The sequence below is a fragment of the Solanum tuberosum genome, unplaced genomic scaffold (assembly GCF_000226075.1).
Source record: "Solanum tuberosum cultivar DM 1-3 516 R44 unplaced genomic scaffold, SolTub_3.0 scf00004, whole genome shotgun sequence".
Lineage (NCBI taxonomy): Eukaryota > Viridiplantae > Streptophyta > Magnoliopsida > Solanales > Solanaceae > Solanum > Solanum tuberosum.
In genome coordinates, this window is record NW_006238930.1 from 1,816,831 (window position 1) to 1,842,425 (window position 25,595).

The 25,595-nt window shown below is 36.3% G+C and overlaps 4 protein-coding genes across 10 annotated transcripts; 1 reads left to right on the plus strand and 3 right to left on the minus strand.

The window, feature by feature from the left end:
• LOC102601423 (dehydration-responsive element-binding protein 2C-like) lies at positions 1–1,732 on the minus strand. Its single transcript, XM_006338356.2, has one exon. The coding sequence runs from the start codon at positions 1,501–1,503 to the stop codon at positions 223–225; it is 1,281 nt and encodes a 426-aa protein (XP_006338418.1). The 5' UTR covers positions 1,504–1,732; the 3' UTR covers positions 1–222.
• Positions 1,733–4,230: 2,498 nt separating this feature from the next.
• LOC102601755 (CSC1-like protein HYP1) lies at positions 4,231–13,673 on the minus strand. 6 transcript variants are annotated; one of them, XM_015306900.1, is made up of 12 exons: positions 13,594–13,673; positions 13,441–13,483; positions 12,444–12,767; positions 10,926–11,078; positions 9,950–10,013; positions 9,654–9,863; positions 8,734–8,922; positions 7,870–8,168; positions 7,489–7,765; positions 6,207–6,482; positions 5,515–5,748; positions 4,231–4,597 (listed from the first exon to the last, which is right to left on the minus strand). In XM_015306900.1, exons 3-12 carry the CDS (start codon positions 12,722–12,724, stop codon positions 4,430–4,432), a joined length of 2,151 nt encoding a protein of 716 aa, XP_015162386.1. In that variant the 5' UTR covers positions 12,725–12,767; positions 13,441–13,483; positions 13,594–13,673; the 3' UTR covers positions 4,231–4,429. The 6 variants fall into 6 exon arrangements, with proteins under 6 accessions (XP_015162386.1, XP_015162382.1, XP_015162383.1 ...); XM_015306896.1 differs by having other exon boundaries at positions 12,444–12,848; XM_015306897.1 differs by lacking the exon at positions 13,594–13,673 and having other exon boundaries at positions 13,441–13,587.
• Positions 13,674–14,124: 451 nt separating this feature from the next.
• Positions 14,125–20,956, plus strand: LOC102602090 (ARF guanine-nucleotide exchange factor GNOM-like). The gene is made up of 3 exons (XM_006338358.2): positions 14,125–14,294; positions 15,461–16,257; positions 16,999–20,956. The coding sequence occupies exons 2-3, from the start codon at positions 15,547–15,549 to the stop codon at positions 20,542–20,544; spliced, it is 4,257 nt and encodes a 1,418-aa protein (XP_006338420.1). The 5' UTR covers positions 14,125–14,294; positions 15,461–15,546; the 3' UTR covers positions 20,545–20,956.
• A 697-nt stretch (positions 20,957–21,653) lies between these two features.
• LOC102602421 (uncharacterized) lies at positions 21,654–25,124 on the minus strand. 2 transcript variants are annotated; one of them, XM_006338359.2, is made up of 6 exons: positions 24,977–25,124; positions 23,058–23,181; positions 22,556–22,721; positions 22,359–22,421; positions 22,186–22,263; positions 21,654–22,084 (listed from the first exon to the last, which is right to left on the minus strand). In XM_006338359.2, exons 2-6 carry the CDS (start codon positions 23,174–23,176, stop codon positions 21,974–21,976), a joined length of 537 nt encoding a protein of 178 aa, XP_006338421.1. In that variant the 5' UTR covers positions 23,177–23,181; positions 24,977–25,124; the 3' UTR covers positions 21,654–21,973. The 2 variants fall into 2 exon arrangements, with proteins under 2 accessions (XP_006338421.1, XP_015162396.1); XM_015306910.1 differs by having other exon boundaries at positions 24,969–25,124.
• Between the last annotated feature and the right edge of the window lie 471 nt (positions 25,125–25,595).

Sequence of the window (25,595 nt, forward strand, 5' to 3'; positions counted from 1 at the left end):
TTGAAGAGATCAAAAGTTGGACAACAACGAGTTATTCCACAGTCCAAACTCATATTTCTAAGTTAATAAAAAATCTAGATTGCATTGTTTTCGACCAAGATTTACTGATCTTGGGAAAAAAAATGAAGGAGAACACAGAGTAATTCACCTGTGAAAACAAAAGTTGCGTGATCCAACAATAACATACTGAAAATAACAGAAACAAAAACAAACATTTTTTTTCTAAGTAAAAAAGGCGCAGATTGGTGGTAGATCAATTGAGTTCCAGAGGGACAATTCACTATCGTAAGTTGTTTCTTCCGAAATCGTTGATGAAGATGATCCAGTTTCCGGTGAACTAGAAGATGGTCCAGTTTCTGATGAACTTTCTGAACTGTATTCACTATCCTTAATTTTCTTTTCCTCTTCCTCCTCGTTGTTGCGGTTCCTTTTGCATGCATTTATCAATCTGCTTAATTGTTCAGATCTTTCTCTCTGCATAACTCCTCCTCCGGATTTCAGCTTCAATTTTAAGCATTCTGTTATTCCGTTGAAAGCATAAAGTGATGCTGAGAACTTCCTCTCGTAATTCATCCTCCTCATAGCTTCACTTAGCATCGATGACTCGTCTCCATAAATCATCCCCTCTTCCATTATCTCTGATGAATTAATCTCTTCAAATGGTGAATAGTAACATGACGATCCAATTTCGTCAACAAATTGAAAGTCAATTGGCTCTACCTCTACATCTCCTATATCAGTATTGTTTTCTTCTTCAATCTCTTCTTCTGAGTCTACTTTCACAATATTATTAATCTCTCCAGCAATCGAGTTTTCATCGCTTTTCACAGGCTGAATTACACTATAATCGTTTACAGCCAAGCATGTCTCCAAGGTGTTTGTGAAATTGCTTACGTTAATTGCACTCATATTACTGATCATGTTGTTTTCAGTAATCAGATCTTCGGGATCCTTGAGATACTCCATATACTGCAAATCCGAAAAATAAGCTTCTTCTTCTTTGAATTCTTCTCCCTGTTTGTCCTGATCATGAATTTCCACAGGCTCAGAAGAATCAGAAGAAGAAGAAGAAGAAGCAGCCGCAGCAGCAGCGGCGGCTAAGGAATTATTTCTAGCTTTGAGCCTATTAATAAGAAGATTAGTGATTTTCGAAGGAAGAGCTGGAGTAGAAGAAGAAGATGAAGAACAGGGCCAGAAATTCGTGCGAGTATTGGCTCCACGAAGTAAACAAGCAGCTTCATCATATGCCCTTGCTGCTTCTTCAGCTGTGTCAAAGGTACCTAACCACACTCTTATTTTTTGTATAGTATCTTTAATTTCAGCTACCCATCTACCTGATGGCCTCTGTCTAACACCCACGAATCTCTTCCGTGCTCGCCGTGCTCCACCAAGCGCAGCTGCAACAGCAGTTTCCTTTACCATTTCGTCCCAGGCCACATTCCCTTGATCATTATCGCGGATATTTTCACCAAGTGCCTCACTCGCCCTTCTTTTCCTAGCCATCGCACGAGCGTTAGTGTTAGTATATATATAAGTACAATCACAAAAAATGATAAATTCTGAATTTAAGTCATGGATTTGTGAATGCTCCTATGCAGAACTTAGATTGGTATGAAGTGGTATTTATATGAAGTTTCTTTCACCTTGTTAAGATTTTTAAATTGTTTGTGCTTCTTGTGACAACAAATGGAAGGCTTCTGATTGATAAACTATAGAAAACAAGAAACAAAAGGATTTAATTTTATTATTTTATTAATAAATACAGAGAAGAGGGAGTTGTAAATAATGAGATTTTTAATGCTCCCTTAGTCCGTTACGTGATGTTGTTTGAATTGATATATAGTTTAAGTAATAAAGAAAGATTTTTTGAAATTTGTAGTCTAAAACAAGTTATAGATGTTTGTGTGACTATAAAATATATTTTAAAGTTAAATTAGTAATTAATATAAAAATATATCACTTCTTTACAGTAATTAAAAAGAAAAGCGTGTCACGTAAATTGAGACGGAAGGAATAAGTAGTTTGACCCAGCCAAAGAGTGCAGTTTCTTGATTTCATATATTTTAAGAGATACAACTTGTTTTCTGGGATAAAGTATATGGCATAAGTTTGGTCACTACAATAAATTTCACTTTGTCTTCTTATTATATAAGTACAACATGATGAAGATAATTAATTCAGTTTATAAGTCACTTATCAATGAATTTATTAATTATAATAAATTCCTTTTCTGATCTTCAAGGCGATGGACATTGAAATTATCAATTATGAAAGAGACATCGTGCATCATTGTTCCGTGCATGAAACACACAGGAAACCATGATGCAGATTGCAGAACGATCCTTCATTATAAAAAGGAACTCAAAGCATCTGCCTAACGTTAAATCTTATTATAACAACAACATACCCACGATATTCCCACAAGTGATTAACGTTGAAACTTATTGTTGGCCTAACATAACTCATATTGTCTGTTTTGGGCCAAACTCGCACTGCAACATTAAGAGTTTTTAATATCAATGTGGGATTGTGTTCATATGCACTTAACAAGAATTTGCGATCCCCACCGCACGTACTTTATTAGCCCATCTGTTCAATAACATATATGGTGAGGCTCCTAACAAGAATCAGCGTAGCTAAATTTTCATATTTTCGATTTGCATATTGATTTCTATTTTATTTTTTCAATTAAAATTTTACATATTTAGAAACTATTTTGTAAATTACTCCTAAGTATCACTAAATAAAATATAATATTTGTTTCAAACATCAAAGTATGCATACTGACATGCACTATATCAGAGATAATTTGAGTAGCTGGTGACAGTTACAATATTACTAGGTTTTTATGTCACTTTTAAATGTGGAACCATACAAATAGAAAAATGTTGATAACATAACTTTGTATGATTAACCGAACAGTTAAAAAATATATTCCCTCTGTCTCAATATATGTGATATATTTCAGATTTCTAGATTCAAATAAGTCTATTTTTTATCGTGAATTTTTCATATATCTTATAAATATTTTGAATTATCAATTATTGTGACTTTACTTTTTATGTAGTTTACAAATATATAAATTTCATTTTAAGAATTTTTATGAGCAAACTTAAATTATTTGACTCTCAAAAAATAAAATATGTCACATAAATTGAAACAGATGAGTACTAAGTAGTACTTTAGAGAGAGAAGCTTGTCACTTGCAAATGGGGTTTTTTTCTTTTTCTTTTTTCACCCCTCTTCTTTTGGCGTCGAACGTCTTAAAAACAAACAACAGAAGGAAAAACAAAAAACAGTTATAATAGGCACAAAATGCCAATTACGTCCGTTGTGCTGGTTTTATTTATTTCGTTCCTTGCTAAATTAGCCGTAGAACACCAACTAGTAGTTGCATGCCAAGTGGAATTTGATTTTCTTAACACCGAAAAATGTCGTGGGATGGTTATGCTCTATCACATTTAACTAGAGATTTTGAATTTAAGCTCAAATACATAAAAGAATCTTTAGATAAGGTATGTTTATATCCTAAACGATACATCTCAAGATTTTTATAAGTCACGGGTGGGTGTTCTATACTTGTAATCTAGAGTTGCCACTAATCACGGAAGGGTTCTCGCTCAATTTATTTGTGTGTCAATGCTAGTTTCCTAGTAAAAATACACTGTTGTCGTGATCCAATTATTTTTGAATGTAAAAATTAGTCCATTCAATTAACTGTGCAAATGATCCATGAATTGGTCAGGCTTCATTCTTCAAATAAGTTTCCAGAAGGAAAAAAAACTGATTTTTTCAACAAAATCAAGAAAAGAAATGTCAACGGCCACTCCAAATCCCTCCACATGGAAGTTCCAAAATGATTAACAATTCTTCTAGTACTTGTGATGTAACTTGATGTATAACAGTAGTTCATTAATTATCATTCGTTCAGAAAGGGACTGATAAGATTCCAACGAGAGGGCATCAAAAACTGAGAGCCCAAAAGTTATAACGCACAAATAGAGACGTCAGGCACAAATATGAATATCTTTAATGCAATTATTTGCACTTCATGATCATTGCAAATAATTGACCAATCCAAGTATCTCAAGTGAAGCTTTTGGGGTGATGCACATTTGACCTTTTCTAGTTCGTCCATATAAGAATAAATAAATAAAAATAGGCATGAAAATTTCTGAAGGATCAGGTCTTTATAGTTAGTTGTGGACTTTCTGGTATGCAGATTCTTGATCAAGTCTCTTGACAGTAAAAAATATACCTTTGCCTATCCAAGACAGTGTCAACTAGAAAGTGGTGTTATCCAAAGTACTGAACTAAAAAGTTGGTGTTATACAGAAACAGTGTAGCAGATTGAACTCAAACTACATACCCACATGTTTGCCAACTAAAAGTGTTAAATGATTACAGCAAGCAATAGCTCGATTACATCCTAAGCATCAACTTCAGCAGTACTAAGAAGGGGGGCGATGATACTTGCACTATTTCCAGAATATCCGCCATGTAGCAGTGCTGGATCTTGATAAGCTGTGGCTAGTCTCTCATGAAAACTTGCTATTGTCGGATCATTTTGCTCCTCTTTATCCTTTTTTAGCAAGCTCTGTAGCGCTCATGGAAAGGCAGAAAAACAATCATTATACATGTTAGGAAACGACAACTCAAATAAGGAGCCTATCGAACTTTAAGAATTGACAAGACTGCTCAATGAAAAGAGCAAATAATCATTTTCATTTTCATAAATATCTCAGGTTCTATAGCAACGTGGAATTTAAAATATGTGATAATATTCATATCTAGATTATGCAATTCGCTCTATGCAAAAATATCACCTCTCTGACTGTTAACAGTTATAATGACATGCTAGCCAAGCACAGTAACCCCAACTAATCCTCCTTGACTTGCAGGCTTATCCATTGGCTTACATTAAAATAAGCAATCAAGTCACTTAGACATTCATTAAATAATGTACATTAGATTGTTCACTAGTATGCATCATCAATGTAGAGTCACCAGATGCAAGAGATACCGCCCTTTATTAAGTAAGTGCAGCAATCAGCAACTGTGTTCTAAATTGCTGCATATATGTTGCTGAGACCAGACCACAGATGGTTAGCAGTTCTATTTATAGTATGCTTAAATGCTTCTCAAAATTCCGCAAGAATTGCATGGGAGCTATGCTTGGATTCACAAAGTTACCAAATAGGGCAATTGTCATCAAAAAGCTTGGCAAGTTAATTGAATTCTCCAAGAACCCCAAAAGGACTATCATATCAACAATGGCTAAAAGAAAAGAAACAACTTCCGCACTAGTTGCTTATTTTTTTTTTGATAACTGAGAAATCCGTCTGTGACCCACCCTTTGGACCAATCACAGCCTTCTAAACTCGGTGGATAATGGGCCCGCCCCTCTACCCTAGTTGCTTATTAATAACTAATAAGATATGCAGAGGAGAAAACTAAGAATGCAGCTATATAAACCACGAGCTACAAAACAAGTAAAGAACAAGGCAGATGTACCTCGACTGAATAAGACTTGAACATAGGTAGGAAACGTCTCCTACAATAGCTGTTGAACACAAGAGTAAGGATTGGAAGAGGAACTGTTAAGCTTGAAGCGAGAGGAAGTTTCTTTAGCCCAAATATTCCAATGGCTATAACATGCATCAGTATCAAGGAGAAAATCATAGAATCATGTACTATAGGCCACAACTTTCCACCAGTCTCATACTTGGGTGCATATACATTCAGAAGCTGCTCAAAAAATTAATAAAACATGATCAACCAGAGCAAGCCAACAGAATTTTGATATTTCACCAAGATCTCTCCAACAGCCAAAAATAACAACCAATATTTATCGAATTTGAAAAAGAGTCAAAAGACAACACCAACAAGAAGTCAATAAATATGCTTCAGTCCCAAGCAAATACATTCAGCTATATGAATCCTCACTTATCATATTTCTCCACTTTAACCTCATTCATGTCATCATCATATCAAATTGTTTTAAAAAGGAAGAGGGTCCCACTTTAACCTCACTGATCAATTCAACAGCATTTCATTTTCTCTTTTTAATACTTCCCAGTTCCCAGAAAATAGAAAAGAAAAAGGGAAGCCCGTGCACAAAGCATCCCGCGTTAGCAGGGTCCCACAAAATAGAATTCATCATTTTTATGTATCCCAAGGAAGCAGAAGAAAAATGTGCAACCAACCTGGTTCCGGTAGATGAGGTACCCCAGACAGTAGTAAACCAAGAGGAATGGCAGAATTAGGGGAGCAAGGAAGAAGTATGTTATACCAAGGAGGCCAAACAAAAGAATCCTGGGAATCTCACTGTGGTAAGGAACTGAAGGGACCTCAAACTCATCATCATATTTCCTACAAATATTTCTCTTTATAAAATTGGAAACGAGTGTTGACAGCTGAAAAAGTTCTGAGGAAGTGCTGGTCCATCCTGATGTAACCACATAAGCGATAAAGAAAGTTGCCTGCAAGACGAATAGGAACTCAGTTCTCTAGTAGTAACTGTTGACTATGCAATAAGTACGTATTGAACTTTGTCATCTTTCTCATTAGTGTTATTTAGTATAACAAACAGTACTAAAACAGGTATATCAGATCCATATTCCACATGAAAGTTAGATGTCAGAGATTTCTGCCTTCCGATTGCATTCTACAACATTTCATTTCAAAACTTCATATGATTCTAGTGACTCAACTAATCACATAAAGCCGTCGATCTTTTATTTTTTTATTTTTTTTACAAAGTCAAAGCCATAGATATATCCATGCAAAATGCTAAAAGAGGTAACATTAAGCTATCCTACCAACATGTTCAGTTCCTACATAACCATCTCTCCCAATAAAAAATGAACTTCCTCATGAGTTCGGTAGGAAAATGCTTAAAATAAAAGTTCACTTTGTTGTTAAGAGAGATTTTTGCCAGAATATTCCACAAGAGTGGAGCACCTATTCACTTTAGTCTTCAAATATCATTTTACCATTTCTGGTCTTAGCTAAATTATCCTTCTGTAACATCAGCTGCAGAGATCACCACTAACCCCAAGTGTTCTGTAAACATGCGGTCAAGATTATTTCAGTTATTGTCCAAAAATCAAATGGTTAACTCTACCCTCTTACTTAGCATCCTAATCAAAATTAAACTTTAACGTTATATATTGCAGGAAAATAGATGTGGTGGCCAATGTACCCTAGTCTGTGCTGAAAAGATATTTGCAAAAAGCAATTACGTGGTAGTCTTAATTGAGAAAATAAGTGATGAAATCACTTCTTCATCATGTTTGCTTGGACAATGTAGTTTGTTGTGTCCCAAACTTCTTTTTATTTATCAGTCAAACATTGATAACAATTTATCCAAAAACAATAGATTGAGCTACAGTTGATATTGTACAAATCTTCTAAAACATATTTAAGGATCAAACTTCTTCTATTTCAAGAAGATGATTACCATAATGATAACTGAACCACACTCACCTGTCCTGGAACTGCTACAGCTAATATGGCAGGAATATTTTTGGGCTCAAGAAAAATTTCAACTCGATAGAGAGCCGATCCAGAGAGCACATTTGCAAAGAAAATGTTCCATATAGTAAACCAAAGAACTTTGATGCATGCACTTTTCTCTATCTGGCTCATAGCAATGTATCCTTGTATGGATGAGAACATAATCATTATGGATGGCACAACATAGAGAAACAGTTGAAGTACAAGACTAGGAAGATATCCGGTAATCACTTGGCTAACAAATGCTCTGCAAGGCACATTAACTTATTTTACCACCATGCAAAGACATCAGAAAGTATAGTAACATGCTCATTAAGCTGAAACTTCCCAAAGTTTTCAGTTACCACTTACATTCTAAGCAAGCCTTTCAAAAAGGGAAACCAGATTTCCAACTGCTCAAGATGTGTAAGCCCTTGGACTATTAAAACGGGTATAAGAAATAGCACCGTAAGGAGGACGCATGCCACAACAACCACCAGGTTGCTAATCCATCTCTTTAGAAATGATGCTGAAAAGAAAGGCCAATACACATCCTCTGGATCAGGAGCTGTCTCAGTGACCCATTGTGTAGGATTTACACCTTGCTGCATGTGTATAGCTGAAGCTGCGGCAAAACGTGTCCTGAAAGATACAAAAGCAGCTCCTACCTCCTGTTATATAGGATATGCATAATTAATTGAAGACAATCAGACATTTATGAAGCCTACCTTAAGAAAGATAGGAAATAGATGAGCATGTAACATTTTAGTGACCAATAAAATGGAAAATAGCATCTTAGAAACTAATTTTCTTCTACACTTTACCTAGGGATCTTTATTGCAACATATACATATGAGGTAAGCAATAACATGGTGGTGGTGGAATGGCTTCATATGCATTCTTTTGTCAGTTCTTCCACATTTTAAATTCAAAATTCTTCAGCAGTTATTGTTTGTTCCCAATGCTTTCAGGATTTAGCAAATTCATTTGTTAGATAAATCACGTAGTTTAACTACATGACTTGGTTAAGCTTGCTTCTCAAATGCATCTATGATCAGCTGCACTTAAAACCCTAATGTATTGATAACTTTATACACATCAAGTAGAGTAGTCTTGTCCATGTTGACAGAAGTAACTACTAAAAAGACAAGTGCTAAGCCATGTCCAGATACAATTCTGTATTGTGAAACAAGCATCACACATACACAATCAGAACATGTAAACCCTGATGATTACCTTTCCCAGACATGAAGATTGTTCGGCCCTTACATTGTCTTCGATAACTTCGAGCTTCTTTTCATAGTGATCAAGTAGATCAACTCTCTGTCCAAAAAGGCCCATGAAACCAGCACGCCCGAACCTTTCTCGATCAGGGTTGGCTGATTTCAAGTTCACAAGCCTTCTGTACAACCTTTTAGAATTTTTCTGCACAAACAAATGGCACAGACCGCCACAGCAAAACAATAAACTGGTCAATACGTTCTGGCATCCAAATTATAACTCTGCTTGCACCACTATAGTGAAAGACTCGCCTTCACAGCAAACTTATTATACAACAACGACAGATCAAAATGTCAGAGAATTTAAATTATTGTTCTTGTAGTACCTTCACTTTCAATATTTTAATCTGCATTTACATTACTTCATTTTCTTGCATGTTGAAATATTTCGTGTAGGGCAATATCAGATAATGCATAAGCATAACAATATGGAGCTGTGAAATGCAACAGAATGTGGTGGGCAACATGAAGATATTAAATCCGGGAACTGGGACGAACTTTATTTTGAGGAATATAGGGCTTGATAATAGATGGGAACATGCCATTCACCAATGTGTTTCCACTGTATAATGAACCACATTCTACCATGTTTTATTAGATAAAATGTACAGTGAAAGCTCCTTATCTGAAAAAAGAAATTTTGAAACAACTTCAGCAATTGAAAGAAGAGCATTGGCTGGGAAATCTTTATTGAAAAATATTAACAGGTAAAAAGAATAAGAGGGTACAAGCACACATCAACTTCTACTTAACAAAGTAGAATAATAAAAGAATTATGTCCACTCAAAAACAGAAAAACATAACTAACAAGTGATGAAAAATGGTAAACAAGAAACATTCTATCATAACTGAAGTTAATGTGGCTATCATTCTTACAATGAGATCTTGGAGTTTGCTTGCTCGCCGGACAACCCAGTGTGAAAGATATGTAGCAGGATAATACTCTGAAAAAAAACTTTCAACTGTTTCACTGTAACTTCTTCCTGATGAAGCTGGAATACTTCGAACTAAAATGGTAAACTGATGTGGATGAGGTTTTGATGAATAAAAGTAAGAAATTCTCTTTGATGAAATATAGTCATACTCCTGGAAATAAGGTGGTATCTCACTGTAAGTTGAAGTTTAGCAAGGATGAACAAGAAACAAAACAAAAGATATGTCAAATCACTTACAAAGTAAAGAAGATAGCAAACAACTGCCGTGAGGACATACACAGCTGAGAAATGGATCCATAACCTTGAAAGACAAAACAAATAACTCTCTCAGATTTTAGTGCCAACTACCAATATCAACATATTTTGCCAATGCATTACATGATCCGTTCTCAAGTTTCATTGGTAAATGATTTATAGATACAACTAGTTCAAGACATTGAATCCATAACGCGTTGATGTATAAGATGCAGAATCTTAGGTGTGGAGCTGTTACTGAAAACTTTAATAACAATGTTCTTCTTTAAGGGACCCAGTTTGAACATTCTGCAGATAAATATCATATAGTTTCTAGTGTCTGGGATAACTAGTGATTGGCTGAGAAACTTTAGGATGCATGTGATTTATTACATGCAATCTACTATCATGAGCAGAGCTGAAAGAGAAAGATAAAATACGATTTAACAAGACAATACATAAGTCATAGAAGACATCCAAATTGAAAAATAAAAATATATGCACAAGCATCAAGGCTACCATAAATTCTAGTCAAAGATACATTGAATTATACGCACATGTCAAAGAAAAAGTATATGAGGCTTTTGCATAGTTGTTCTCCATTTAATCTCGATTGTCGGAATGATAACAAAGTGCTTCTTGTTGAAAACTTATACATCAAGGATCCCACAGACTAGATTCCGTCACACCACTATTTGAGCAGCGTAATATCAAAGAAAATCTTTTTAATCTGAAATCCCGATATAGACACTTTGTTACCAAAAGAATCTATGGCTTCACCAAAAAAGAGAAGACCAGTACAAACTGAGAAAGACTAAGACTGGTAGTCGATTTCAGTTTCATGGAGAAACAAGAATGTGATCCAATTTTATTGCCACAGGGCAATTTTACTTTTCACCATGTATAGATTCTTGTAGTGAAAAAAACTCTATTGACATCATAGTTGAATAAATTTTGAAGTGGAAGGTCTTCAGTTTACCTGTTTGATCCGTCGTCAACATTTGAGATAGTGAATGATTCCAGAGACTTGTTGGGCAAGTCAAACAAATCAAGACTTAGTTGTTTCCCCATGTAATTGATAGGCAGAAGAATGAAAATCCCCACGATGACAGCAAAGGTAAAAACTCTAGCACTGTTGAGATATGGGAAACCAGATTAGCTCAAGACAATGAACATGAACAGTAAAAATTAGTAAGGATCCAGATTAAGGTACAAAATTCAGAGTTCTGATTTTGAATGAATACTGAAAACTTCTTCAACGCTAACTCCCTTTTGAATTTATAGTTTAATGTTAGTTTTACAATGTTAGAGGTGTAGAGTTGTTTTTTTCTTATCTTCAAAATAAGGAGTTAGAAGTGTTAAGTAATCAAGTTCGATAGCGTCTGATATTGAAAAACAATATCGCCTTTAGATAGATGCATCCTCTTACCAAACTAATCAGGCCCCACATTCTGCTGATTACCTCTTATTTCTCACAGGGCAATAAAAGCATTTATGAACTTGGTGGAAATTTAAATAGTGTTCTGGCTTACCAGAGGGAGGCTTTAGACCGGGACCGCCTACCAGCCATATTTATTTTTTCTTTTCAAAGTTTACTGCTTTCATTTTAGTTAACCTCTCCAGCAGCTATGCTCCCATAATCGGAAAGGTTGTCGCCAGCCAGCAAAAAAAAATTCTCTTCATGGTTACTGCTTTTTTTTTGGCCAGATTCCAACAAACTACTTTTTCAACTACTTTTCTGGCGATTTTTTCGACAATAGTAATCAGGCCACTTTCTGTTGACTACTTGCTCCCATGTTTCCATAGTAAGCAAACTCAAGTTGGTTATCCCACCTCAAGTTTGAAGGGCGTGTTATAATTTCCAGTGGTAGTGTTAGAAGTGCTAAGTTGGTGTATTATATATCATCTCATGGTGAACATATATTGTATATTTCACATGGATAAATAGGTGCATCTTCAACTCCATATTAATCATAAAGTAATCAAGTAAAGCATTTTCCTAATCTCTTCAGTTATTTCTCACACTAGCCAATACCTAGTCTCTACGACACAAGCAATATTAGTCAACACCTAGTCTTTTCAGTAACAAGTATAAGTTGTCAATAACTAAGCAGAATTGTTGCTATAACATATGCTGCACCATAGAACTACAATGGTAAGGATAAAAGATCACTTTGACATCCTCAACGTTTTTGGTGGAAGTGGAAGAATAACATGGCCAGTTATCTTAGACCCAAATGTCAACTTCAGAGTAATACACCAAACAATTTCCAGCTAGCAAAATCAGTGGTGTATTGCACCATTCATATGTTTTCTTTCCTATTCTTACAACTGGCAGGTTTATTATTGAACAATTAATCTAGTACAGGCAAATCCTGGATATAAAATGCAAATGTCACTCACTGGAAATAAACATAAGGTGTGAAGTTCGGCACAGAAGCTATAATAAACAAATTATTCTCGTCAAGCCTTCATCGCATAACAGTGCTTAAGTAACCTGAATATAAAAATGCGCATGAAAACAACAGCATCCAAGCCCGAGGTGGATAAGAGCTCTGCTTCTGAGGGTCGCCATGCTCTCGTCACCCAACCAGCAGACGGCAAAAGTCTCTCCAAATTGAAATTACTGCTTTGCTGAGATTTCCCCTGAGCAACCAAGCGTGGTGCATAAACTTCCGCATTTCCTGGCTGCTTTCTCAATATAGAATACAATGTGAAGAACAGAAAACAAAGTCCAAGATTGATTCCAACAGAAGTCAAAAGTGCTGAGAGGATCATTCCTTAAATCCTTTCACTGAACTGTCTGCTTACAACATGAGCTCTTCAAATCAACAACACCGGAATACGAATAGCACAGATAATAAACATTTGTTAGTGCAGTTTATCGCAGCTTCTAGATAGGCTGCAAAATTATGAACAATCAAGATTTCAATTCAAAAGTGTCTTAACAGATCAGTACGACAAGGCAGCAACTGGAATATAACTTATAGATGTAATTACCTGAATAAAGCTGGTTAAAAGTCCAACAACTAAATAAAAAAGGTAACTAATTTATAGGTAAAGTTTTCATTAGCTGTAAAATTAGTTATAAGAGGCTAATATGGATTTGGCTGGGATATAGTGGTACTTTCTCAGTCATCGGAGGGCACAGAACATAAGGAAGGAAGCTAGAGTAAGTCAACAGACAAAAAAAGGTTTCTCCTTCCTTACACGTAATACACACATTAGTCTGGAAATCATTTCTCCTCTGTCAATTCTTATTTCTTTCGTAAATTGAACATAATCGAATTATTGCAAATTTTGCATCGAGTGTGCAGCTAATTACTTAGAGAGGAGTTACAATTTTCCATCTTATTCATACGAAGAAATCTTCCACTTCCTTATTAAGTTTGTTAATTGAGATAATTAGAGCAGATATGGAGTTGGAACATCAATACACATTTAATTTGAAAACAAAAGAAGTAGTAGGTGATGAATGATGGATGACAAATTACCTTAAACAGAAGATACGAGCAAGCAAGGTCCGTAGCCCTAATCCTAATGAAGAAGATAGATAGAGATGAGAGATCCAAGGTCAAACCTTTACATTACTTACTATGAAGAAGAGGGACGAAAAGAGTTGCAGTGGAGTTTAAGTAAACCTTTACCTTACTGGAAATTTCTCTCGCTTCTCCCTGTGTTTAACAATAAGTAACCTTTATTTCGTAAATACTTCTAAAAAATAATATCAAACTTTATTAAAAATAAGAGCAATTATAAAAAAAATTCAAACATCCATTTTAAACTTTCAATTATTTTAAATAATGAAAAAGAACCAAAAATTAAGTTATAATATGAAATTGAGGGAGTAATACTACCAAATAGTGTTTTTATAACAAAAAAATTAAGTACGAATTGAAATTAAGAGTTGAAATGATAGTAATTAAAAATAATGAATTTGGCTCAAGATAAGAGAAAGATCCAAGTTTGTTTGATGATTATAAAGTAAAAAATTAAATTATAATTTGGCAACTATTTACCTCATCAATGAAATACAAAATTAAATAACTCCCCATGCCACGTATAAAACATTTGAAGTCATGCCAAAGTAATTAAGGAAAATGAGAAGAAAGCAGTACGATTTTATTTTGCAAATTAGAAAAAGAACATGTAAGAAGAGAGCACGTGTTATTCGTCTTTTCTAAGCCCTTGCGAAACAAAAAGATCCGACCCGTTCCATAGAGATTTGACAAACAAGACTTTTCAAAATCAAAATCAAAATAAGTATTAGCAAAAGTGTGGCCGTCTGCCGGACTCCGACGACCCTCAGACGAACAGCTCTCAATTCGGGGCTGGAATCGTCTATAAGGTATCCCAAGTTTTCCATTCGATCCACTCTTTTACTCTTCCAAATTCCCTTTTTTTAATCACTCAATTTTGCTGATCTGATTGGAAATGATTTAGATCTGACAATTCCAATTTTAAGATTTGATCATTTAGTTATTTCTGCCGAATTTTCATTTTAAATAACACTATGGCGCATTGCCTGTGCTTTGGAATTCGCTAAAGGGATGATCTTGGATTGTTTTTGAGATCCTTTCTATGCCCCCACCCTGCCGTCATATTTTCTTTTTGGATGGTAGTTCTGGTGGCGTAATTGAAAATTTTAAGCATGATGGTGTTGAATATGTTTACTGTTTTTCCCCTTTTTTTGTTTCAAGGGGGATTGGGGGTGAAATTTATAGTTGTTGTTGTTCTATTGATTCCCAAAGTATGTAAGGCAAAGCTTGCCATGTTGTAGAGTTAGGACAATGGCTTGTGAATCTTGCTCGAAAAATTCTAATGTGATTGCCTGGCAGAATGATCAAGTAAAAGTGACCTAAAGCTTTTAGGTTGGTTTATTAAAATGTTGAAAGAGACAAAGAAAAAAGGCTTGATTTTGAACACTCGCAAGTGGAGAAATATGAATTACTTACTAGCTATGATATTTGGAATAGTATGTGTTAACATGGTAATAGAGGTAAATATTTGTCGGATTCAAAAATTTCTTCAACCCATGGCTTACAGGGCTGCTCTGCATGTGTTTGGAAGTGCTGCGCTTTAGATAGATAAGGAACTTCTTATGGCATGGGACGCAGGATTAATTTTTTTTGTTTGCATAGAATTCCATATTTATCACAACCGACTTGGATTAAATTACTGTTTAAGCATCCAACTGCATGGTGTTATTACACAGTAAGAAATGCATCTATCTTTACTGGATATATGTGTATATGGTCCTGTTACATTCTCCATCTTCTATGACAAAGGGACTATCTTTGTTATGAACAAGTAAACCATTTTTTCTGAAGTTTCTTTCTTGATGTTGGTTTTCATATAGTTCTGCTATGAACCTGTCAGGTTTGTTAACCTTTTAACTCTTAGTTTCATATCCACATTTATCAGCATGGACGAGATACAGGAAGTGTCTTCATTCTTTGGTTTCACACTTCATTGCTTTACTTATCTCATATCAAACAACTTATTGCTGCTCAGGGTAACGGTTCAGACAAGCAGCTGCCTGATTCATCGTTTTTTTCATACATTTCCAATTGAAGTGAACTGAATCATAAGTTAAAATTATGATGGGGTGCCCTAATCAGCAGAGTGGAGTCAATACTCCAATTTCAGAACCCAAGGTTCATACTATAAAGCCTTCCAGAGGTGCCTTAGAATGTATGGTGAATTCAGAAATTGGTGCTGTTTTAGCCGTGATGAGGAGAAATGTTAGGTGGGGATTTCGTTATGCTGCTGAAGATGATCAACTGGAGTATTCTCTCATCCAATCTTTCAAGGAATTAAGGAAAAAGATATTCTCATGGAGACATGAGTGGAACAATGTTGATCCACTTCTATACCTTAAGCCCTTCTTGGATGTGATCCAATCTGATGAGACTGGTGCACCAATAACTGGTGTTGCATTGTCATCTGTATACAAGTTCTTGACTCTAGCAATAATTGAATCAGCTGACATGAACGTGGACAAAGCTTTGCATCAGATAGTTGACGCTGTGACAAGCTGCCGTTTTGAAGTGACTGATCCTGCCTCTGAGGAAGTGGTGCTGATGAAGATACTTCAAGTTCTTTTGGCTTGTATGAAAAGTAAAGCATCAAAGAATTTGACCAACCATCATGTATGCAACATAGTAAACACCTGTTTCCGATTGGTTCATCAAGCAAGTGCTAAAAGTGAACTTCTGCAGAGAATAGCACGCCACACGATGCATGAATTGGTTAGATGTATCTTTGTTCACCTGCCTGACATTGAAAGCAGAGTGTGCGCTGATCCAGAGGTAATTGAGATTCTCTTTCTTTTCGTCCCCTGTATTTTTACTTGGAGTTAGGACATTCACTTTTATGTACATGTAATTTTCAACAGACAATTACACAAAGCACTGTTTCACGTGTGAGGGCTTGTTTTGTTTATATTTTGTTGTGAACTTACAACTTTTTGCTACATTAGTTTCTTAATCAGAGGTTACCGTACAGGGTAAACACTTTCTAGAAAAAGACCAACTATTAAGTAAACAGAATTATTAAATGTTGATAAATTATCATACAAGCCTTATCTAAATAAGCAGTTGCAGAATCCTAACACGGAGATGCTAAGGAATAAAGTTTACTCTTTGAAATCCAATGCAATTGATACAAATCACGCTCTCTAACTTGACCCTAGAATGGCTTACACTTTTGAGTCTTGTGAATTTCCTGTATATTAGCTCACTCTCCTAAGTATGGAGCTTGCACACTTACGGCTTAGAATTCAGCCTGTACACTAATTTAGGCCTAAGCCCAAACTGATAAATTTAGCTTCTTTGAACTGGATCTCGTGTGATGCATTTTAGACACAGAGCAGTTTACTAACCGTATTGGGGACTCGCGTGTTTTCTGTCTATTGATAGTTTTCCTGAGCTCTAAATTATATCAGTGAGGGGTTGATTGAGATTTAGATATTTCATCTCTTAAGTTCTTGACACTTGAATACTAGTATCACCTTCTTGTATATTGTGATTCATAAAGCCATTTTCTTGCAGACTGGCAAGAAACAAGAAGACAATGGATGTGTTAATGTGTCCGTAGGGGATGATCCAACAGATGAGAAAACTAGAAAAAGGGATATTGCTTGTAATGGAGAAAATCCAATGATGGATCCTCATGGGGTCCCCTGCATGGTGGAGATATTTCATTTCCTATGTTCTCTTCTGAATGTGATGGAGTCCATTGAAATTGGTTCAAGATCCAACCCTATAGCGTATGAAGAAGATGTCCCATTATTTGCGCTGGGTTTAATTAATTCAGCCATAGAACTAGGTGGTGCTTCTTTTGGAAATCATCCCAAGTTGTTGGCTCTGATACAGGAGGAATTGTTCCACAATCTGATGTGTTTTGGGTTGTCAATGAGTCCTTTAATTCTTTCGACAGTTTGTAGCATTGTTTTAAATTTGTATCATCATCTGCGTTTTAAGTTAAAGCTACAGCTTGAAGCCTTTTTCTCTGGTGTTTTACTGAAGATTGCCCAGAGCAAGCATGGAGCATCTTATCAACTTCAGGAGGTTGCCATGGAAACACTTGTTGACTTCTGCAGACAGCATATGTTCGTGGCAGAAATGTATGCAAATTATGATTGTGACATATCCTGCAGCAATATTTTTGAAGAACTTGCCAACCTGTTATCAAAAAGCACTTTTCCAGTTAACAGTCCACTTTCAGCTCTAAATACTCTTGCCCTGGAGGGTCTAATTGCCATTATTCAGGGTATGGCTGAGAGAATAGGCCAGGATTCATTAGTTTCAGATGAAGGTTCATTTAATCTCGATGAATATAGACCATTTTGGGTAGAAATATGCAAGGACTATAGTGATCCTATTCATTGGGTTCCTTTTGTCCATAAGATGAAGCAAATAAAGAAAAAGTTGTTGGTTGGAGTTGATCACTTTAACCGTGATCCAAAGAAGGGTATGGAATATCTCCAAGCAGTGCATCTGTTACCTGATAAACTTGATCCAAAAAGTGTAGCATGTTTCTTTAGATTTTCAAATGGCTTGGATAAGAATCTTGTTGGGGATTTCTTGGGAAGTCATGAAGAATTCTATATTCAAGTACTTCATGAATTTTCAAGGTCATTTGATTTTCAGGATATGAACCTAGACACTGCCTTGCGTATATTCTTGGAGACGTTCAGATTGCCTGGAGAATCACAGAAAATACACAGGGTGCTTGAAGCGTTCTCTGAACAATATTATGAGCAATCACCAGATGTTCTGGTTAACAAAGATGCTGCACTTGTGTTATCATATTCACTTATCATGCTGAACACGGATCAACACAATACACAGGTCAAGAAGAAGATGACGGAGGAAGATTTCATCCGCAACAACCGGAGAATAAATGGAGGAAATGACCTCCCTCGAGAATTTTTGTCTGAGCTTTACCACTCCATCTGTGAGAATGAGATCCGGATTTCCTCAGATCGAGGTGCTGATACCCCATTGCTGGCACCAAGTCATTGGATTGGTCTGGTCCACAAATCGAGGCAAACTTCCCCGTTTATTGTCTGTGATCATGGACCTTATCTTGATTATGATATGTTCGCTATGCTGTCTGGTCAGACAATTGCTTCCATCTCAGTGGTTTTAGATCATGTGGAGCAGGAAGATGTCTGGCAAACATGCATTGATGGATTTCTTGCCATTGCCAAAATTTCAGCCTCCTACTGCTTTGATGATGTATTGGATGATTTAGTAGTATCTCTTTGCAAGTTCACAACTCTTTTGTGTCCATCATATACTGATGAATTTATTGTTACATTTGCCCAAGATAATAAAGCTAGATTGTCCACTTTAGCTGTCTTCACAATAGCAAACAAGTATGGGGACCATATTCGTTCTGGTTGGAAAAACATCCTGGACTGCATTTTGAGCTTGCATAACTTTGGCCTTCTTCCTACTCGTCATTTTAGTGATGACGTGGAGTCTACTTCTGATGCTGACAAAAGCAAACCTGCTGCAGCTTCCCCATCAGCACCTCATGTGCCTTCATTGGCTCCATCAAGGAAGTCATCTGGCTTAATGGGCCGATTTAGCCAACTGTTATATCTTGATGCAGAAGAACCTGCTCCTCAGCCAAATGAAAAGCAGCTTGCCGCCCGTCAGCAGACTCTTCAGACTATTCAGAATTGTCACATTGATACCATCTTTGCTGAGAGTAAGTTTTTGCAAGCAGAATCCCTTTCACAGCTTGTCCGAGCCCTTGTGATGGCTGCGGGCCGGCCTCAGAAGGGCAACATCTCTCTAGAAGATGAAGAGACTGCAGTATTCTGTCTAGAGTTGCTGATTGCAATCACGATAAACAACCGGGATAGGATAATGCTTCTTTGGCAGGTTGTTTATGAGCACATAGCAAGTGTTGTCCAATCAACAACAATGCCTTGTACTTTGGTAGAGAAGGCTGTTTTTGGTCTGCTTCGTATATGCCAAAGGTTGCTTCCTTACAAGGAAAACCTCACAGATGAGCTCCTCAAGTCACTGCAACTCATCTTAAAGCTCGATGCAAGGGTCGCCGATGCTTTTCTTGAACAGATAACCCAGGAGGTGATGCACCTTGTCAAAGCAAACGCTATGCAGATACGATCTAATATGGGCTGGAGGACAATTATATCTCTGCTTTCTATTACAGCTCGGCATCCAGAAGCTTCTGAAGCAGGATTTGAAACACTATCATTCATCATGGCTGATGGGGCCCACCTACTGCCTGCTAATTACATCCTTTGTTTAAATGCGGCCAGCCACTTTGCTGACTCCCGTGTTGGAAGTGTTGATCAAGCTGTGAGATCCTTAGACCTGATGGCTGGGTCACTTGTTTGTCTTGTTAGATGGTCTCACAAGACAAAGGATGCTCTGGGGGAAGAGGCTGCTATAAAAATGTCTCAGGATATAACTGAGATGTGGTTGAGGCTGGTACAGGGACTCAGAAAGTTTTGTTTGGATTGGAGAGAAGAGGTGCGAGGTCATGCCATCTTGATGTTGCAGAGGTGCTTGACAGTAATTGAGGGGATTCACATTTCAACTGATCTGTGGTTGCAGTGTTTTGATCAGATGATCTTTACAATGCTGGATGAATTGCTGGAACTTGCACCACAAGGTTCCTTGAAGGATTACAGGAGTATTGAAGGAGCAATTTTTCTGTCTCTGAAGCTCATGTTCAAAGTGTTTCTACAATCACTGCAGCATCTCTCACAGTTGCCATCCTTCTGCAAACTATGGTTAGGGTTACTGGATCATACTGAAAGATGCATGAAGATGAAATTTAAAGGTAGACGGAGTGAGAAGATTCCAGAACTTGTCCCTGAACTCCTAAAGAACACTCTACTTATCATGAAAACTAGTGGAATTCTCATACCAAGTGATCCTGTAGGAGGGGACAGTTTCTGGCAGCTAACGTGGTTGCATGTGCACAAAATATGTCCATCCCTTCAATCAGAAGTTTTCCCTTCTAGTGAATTGGAGCAGTTGCAAAAGCAGCACATTCAAGCTGGATGTAGCCCTCTCTCAGAGGGAACTGTTCTAGTCTCACCTAGTTAAAACACATACTGAAGATTCATGCTGTTGACAACACTTTCATTTGGTGAAACTGACATTCTTAATCCATCATTAGCATGGTGAGAGGATACATTGTGCAGCTGAGAACGTGTCAGGCGTTAGGCGAAATACGTTCATTGAAGCACAAGCTACAACCTGCTGGAGCAAAGATGGTTTCTGATTTACAAGTGATATCTCCATTCTGAATGCTATATGGTGTTTTACTGTTAAAAGAGCCTTGCTTTCGAGGGAAGATTAGGGAGAGGGTTTGCCTCGTGCAATTTTGTGCTTCTGTGGCGGTTACTGCACTTTAAGTTTGATAACTTAGTTGTTACCATTTTGGCTGTACAATATTGACTTTACTACAAATTAGTGATTGATATATGATAGTATGAAAGGTTACGGTTAGTTGATACATTTGGTTTCTTAGAAGTTATATGTTCCGATTACATATAAGATATAGATTGCTCTTATACTGTTTAATGCAAGACCATTCTGAAAACATGGATATAAAATACAGCATATACAGTAATATCAAGACTAGTCTAATTGTAATACTACAAATGATTTGTTCCCAAAGAGTGCATCTTCCCTCATCTTTCGTTAATGTAGTACAAAATTGCTTGGTGCTAGTTTTATGAAGTTCTTTCACCGTCTAATTTACTGAACTAGCAAGGATTTACACACTATGCATGTGAATTTTGGTAAATTACCTTCTTATTTTTGTTGTTTTTTCAGGAGTATATCAATCTGATTACATAAGCAACTGAGATTTGAGAAGCAACTTTTTTGGTACAATAATTGAGTTTTATTTCCTTTCCACACTGTTTTGCATCATAATATCTTTTGCTTTTGAAAACTTTCTTGGCCCAATGTATCTGCATTGAAATCTAAAAGAAATCTGCACGTAATATTAAAAAGGCACGAAACCAAACCTTATACAGGGTGTTAGGGACACCATTAGCACCTAAAGACGGATTTGATGCCCAACACAAAGGACCAAAAGAAGGAGAAGGATATATGCGTACCCGTTTTCTAACCAAGTTAAAAAAGTATAGGCCAATTCTTGTCACCACACTATATGGCTTTATTTATCATCCATCGAGCACATCTAAGTAAAAATGGAAGTGTATGGATTGCAAATAGATTTACATCCTCTCTGAACTGAGATATTTCAGTCTGACAATTATGTTAAAAGAAAAATGGTAGAAGACAAAGATACACACAGCGCACCAAAAATTGGCAAGTTTGAAGTGACAATTATGTTTGATATAACTGTTGCCATCTCACTGACAATGACGTCCAAGAGGATTTTAACCACTCAGCAAGCTGCGTCACCCATATTTAAAGCCCCAAATGCTGAACTTGAATTTTGTCGAGTCCTCGTCTTTTGTAGATGTTTTACCTTTACTCATGCGGCATCAGCTCAACCTCATTGAGCAATCTGACTTCTCATTACTTTCAATACAGCCTTCAACATCTCTAAAAACTGCTCAATAGTTTTGATTTGAGCATCAACGGCATCACAAGTACTTGAGCAGTCCTGATTGTACATGCATTATACCACAAGTTTCATGCAGGGCAATTAGAAGTTGATGTCACTTTATAAATTCAATTTAACAATATTTAAGTTAAAATACCAACATCTATGGCATCTGCAAGAGCCTTCTTCCTTGCCCTGGTATTTGCAATTTCAAGAGCTGTGCTTCTTGCAAAAAGAATCTGCAGGTCAACATTATTGTCAGCCTAAATCAAAGAAGAAATTAAATGGGTGACTGGTGTAACTGTCGTCAGCAAGCAGAATTTAATATTAATACCATCTTTCCACGGAACAAGTCCCTCTTGAGAATCCGATAAGAAACATTCAATATCTCTGCATTCTGCAATACTGGCATTTTTAGCAATAATCCAAGCAGAAATGCAACCATGTAAAAGCGAAGTGACCTGAAGCTACTAAAGGCATTGCACAACACTGATAGAACTTGCTGATATGCCCAAAACAGGAATTCTGTACCTTTCTTATTGTGTTGAAAGCAGTTGGATTTCCTGTCGGTAAGCACCTACATAACATCCCAGCAGGTCGCCAGAATGATTCATGAATACCAGAAAGCTTAACCTGATCAAATGCCGCGGCTTTTAAGATGTCAGAATCATCAGCAAGTTCCTTGAACAGTCTGCAGCTGTGATGAGGAAATCAGGATCAGAAGCAACATAATCTGCAAGATAACCACAAGAGATATGCAGACACCTTTTACTGGACCCTTTTCGATTTTGTACAAGGGGAAATCGTAAACACCCATAGGACATATGTTGGGTCATATACTAGGCAGAAGTTGATACACAGGTGATACGTCAGCTTCAACAGGAACTCAATTTCAAAGTTAATCGCAGAAAGAGTATTTAATCACATCAAAAGAATAGGAAAGGACATAGAAATCAAGGTAAATAAGGTCAACAGTAATCTAGAATTAAGAAACATATGGAAACAAGAGAAAGATTTCGGGAATGATACTTACACTGATAAAGTTCGGGCAAGATTTCCAGCTCCATCAGGTGACACAGCAACATGATACATAACGTGTTTCAACACATCAAAGTTCAAATCTGTTATTTTAGATTGCCTCTTCCGCTTCATAATTGCTGAAATAAATTCAAGAGAGTCAATGAGGCTTCATTGCTTAACCTCTTTTGATTCATTTTATTGGAAGAGAATAGCAGAAGGAAACCAAAAGGCTCAGTTTAAATCTACAAGCCCATAATGTGAATTGCAAGATAATGTCGAGCAAAATAAGATAAGTGAGCCATGTTTTAGAAAACTGCAAAGCTTCTTCACTTATGTAAGCATCACTTCACACCATAACCAGCATCCAAGTATCATATGAAAATAAAGAATATTAAAGCTCGCTAATGAACAGCTTAACGAGCTTGGGAATAAATGAAGATTGAAAAAGGAACTAGTTAAAAGGGATAATCTGAACAAGATCAGTCAACACTCGCATCAGCTGGCTTACAAGAATGTAGAATCAAGATGGAGAAAGACGAAAAAAATTATGAAGGAGAAAGGCCAATTTTATGAAGTGAGGTTGAGATTGTTCCTGCTTATTGCTATTGTCGTCTTTTTCATCTGTTTTGAATTGAGGGCCCATCAAAAACAGTAGCTCTACCTTTTCAAGGTATGGATAAGGTTTGTGAATACATTACCCTTCCTATACCTTAATTGTGGGATTACACTCGGTTTGTTGATGTTGACATCCTAGTTTTCAAGACCTAGCCTCTCTCTTCATATTGCAAGTTACACAATTGAAGTTTCACAATCTTCGGCCTAATTTCGAAACTAAGAAAAATGTAACAGCATAGTCCAAATCCAAATAAAGTAGAATTGATGTAAAAGATTCAAATTTCCCGTAATTGTTGTGAAGCAATGCATATTCCACATTCAAAGTTGGAGAAACTTACAAATCAACAGAAAAGCCCCCCACCCCATCCCCTACGGGGTGGAGGGGAGGGGCAAGAAACCCAAAAATGAAAACCCAATTTATATAACTAAAAAAAAAAACTTTCAGGCTAATCAAGAAAGATAACATAATGCAACACGAGCTATAGGATATACCCAATTTATACTTTATTCCATTAAAGAAAATCGTCTTTTTAACACCCACATAACACACGGTGAAATTGATTAATACAAAAAAAAACAATTGAAAAATCAACCAAATTGGAGTACTGAGCATAGAGAAGAAGATAAAGATGCCAAGAAAACGCGTGCAGCAAAAGTAATCGATTCAAACCGCGTACCATTATAAATCGAAATGGATAAAGAATCTCAGGAAGATGAAAAGTAAAGAACCAGATACCTATGTTGAACGTGAATGGCGGAGACAAACAGAGGTGGAATTGGAGACAACATTCAAATAGAGTACAATTGATATAAAAGATTCAAATAGGCAACTGTTGAACTAGTTTAGGAGGTGTAATTGTTCCGAAGCAATGCACAATCCACATTCCATGTTAGAGAAACTTCCAAATCAACAGAAAAGCCCCTACCCCAGCCCCTACAGGGGCGAAGGGGAGGAGCAAGAAACCCAAAACTGAAACCCCAATTTATATATAAACAAGAAGAAGAAAACTTCAGTCAAGAAAGATAAAATAATGCAACCAGAAACCTAATCTTGATCTATAGGACATACCCAGTTCATACCCAGTAAAGAAAAATCATCTTTTTTTAACACCTCTATTGCCGAAATCGATTAATACAAAAAACCCAATTGAGAAATCAACCAAATTGGAGTTCTAAGCATAGAGAAAAGATGCCAAGAAAACGCAAAAGTAATTTATTCAAACCGCTTAACGTTACAACATCGTAATGGGTAAAGAATCTCAGTCAAGAATTTGCGATACCAATAGAGGAAGATGAAAAGGTAAAGAACCTGGATACCTGTGTCGACGGTGAATGGCGGAGACAAACGGCGGTGGATGGCGGAGACAAACGGCGGAAATGATACGTTGACGACAGTGTCAAACTATGACACACTGCTCTCTGAGCCTTTTCACTTTCTGTTCTACTTCTAAAATGAGACGATAAATAGGTTTTTTTTCTAAATGGAGAAGTTTAAAACGGATCTGAATAATTAATTGTTTTTTACTTTATATTTATTATTATAAATAAAAATTTAAACATATAAATACTTCCCATTCACTTTACTTATCCTCTTTACTGCAGTGATGATTAATATTATAAGAATGTTCATATTAATTAATGTATAGTTTTAGATTTTAGGAGATAACTTTAGAAATATGTAATCACTGTTAAGGATAAAATAATTCTTTTTTTTGTAACATTGTTAATATTACCTTTGACAAATAGAAGCAACAAAAATACAAACTAAGGAGCACCTCGATATTCTTATGACTGGATGGTCGCAGGCCTAAAAAAACCTTAAATCTAATACATGTGTAATTTATGCACTAAATCTCTACATCTTTGTAACTTTTATATAGGTAAGGTATTGTTAGTCTTTGTAACATCTCCTTCTTTATCTGCTTGATTACACTAA

Bases quoted from the DNA above. Each gene is read 5' to 3' on its own strand.
- LOC102602090 (XM_006338358.2), top strand. From the start codon at position 15,547: ATGATGGGGTGCCCTAATCAGCAGAGTGGAGTCAATACTCCAATTTCA. The intron at 16,258-16,998 runs GTAATTGAGATT...ATTTTCTTGCAG, and splicing joins GAGTGTGCGCTGATCCAGAG to ACTGGCAAGAAACAAGAAGA.
- LOC102602421 (XM_006338359.2), bottom strand. From the start codon at position 23,176: ATGAAGCGGAAGAGGCAATCTAAAATAACAGATTTGAACTTTGATGTG. The intron at 22,264-22,358 runs GTATTAATATTA...GTTGACCTGCAG, and splicing joins ACTTGTTCCGTGGAAAGATG to ATTCTTTTTGCAAGAAGCAC. The intron at 22,085-22,185 runs GTTGGTATTTTA...ATGTACAATCAG, and splicing joins CTCTTGCAGATGCCATAGAT to GACTGCTCAAGTACTTGTGA.
- LOC102601755 (XM_015306900.1), bottom strand. From the start codon at position 12,724: ATGATCCTCTCAGCACTTTTGACTTCTGTTGGAATCAATCTTGGACTT. The intron at 11,079-12,443 runs GTTACTTAAGCA...ATATCTCAACAG, and splicing joins ATGCGCATTTTTATATTCAG to TGCTAGAGTTTTTACCTTTG. The intron at 8,169-8,733 runs GTAATCATCAGG...CCTATATAACAG, and splicing joins AATCTTCATGTCTGGGAAAG to GAGGTAGGAGCTGCTTTTGT.
- LOC102601423 (XM_006338356.2), bottom strand. From the start codon at position 1,503: ATGGCTAGGAAAAGAAGGGCGAGTGAGGCACTTGGTGAAAATATCCGC.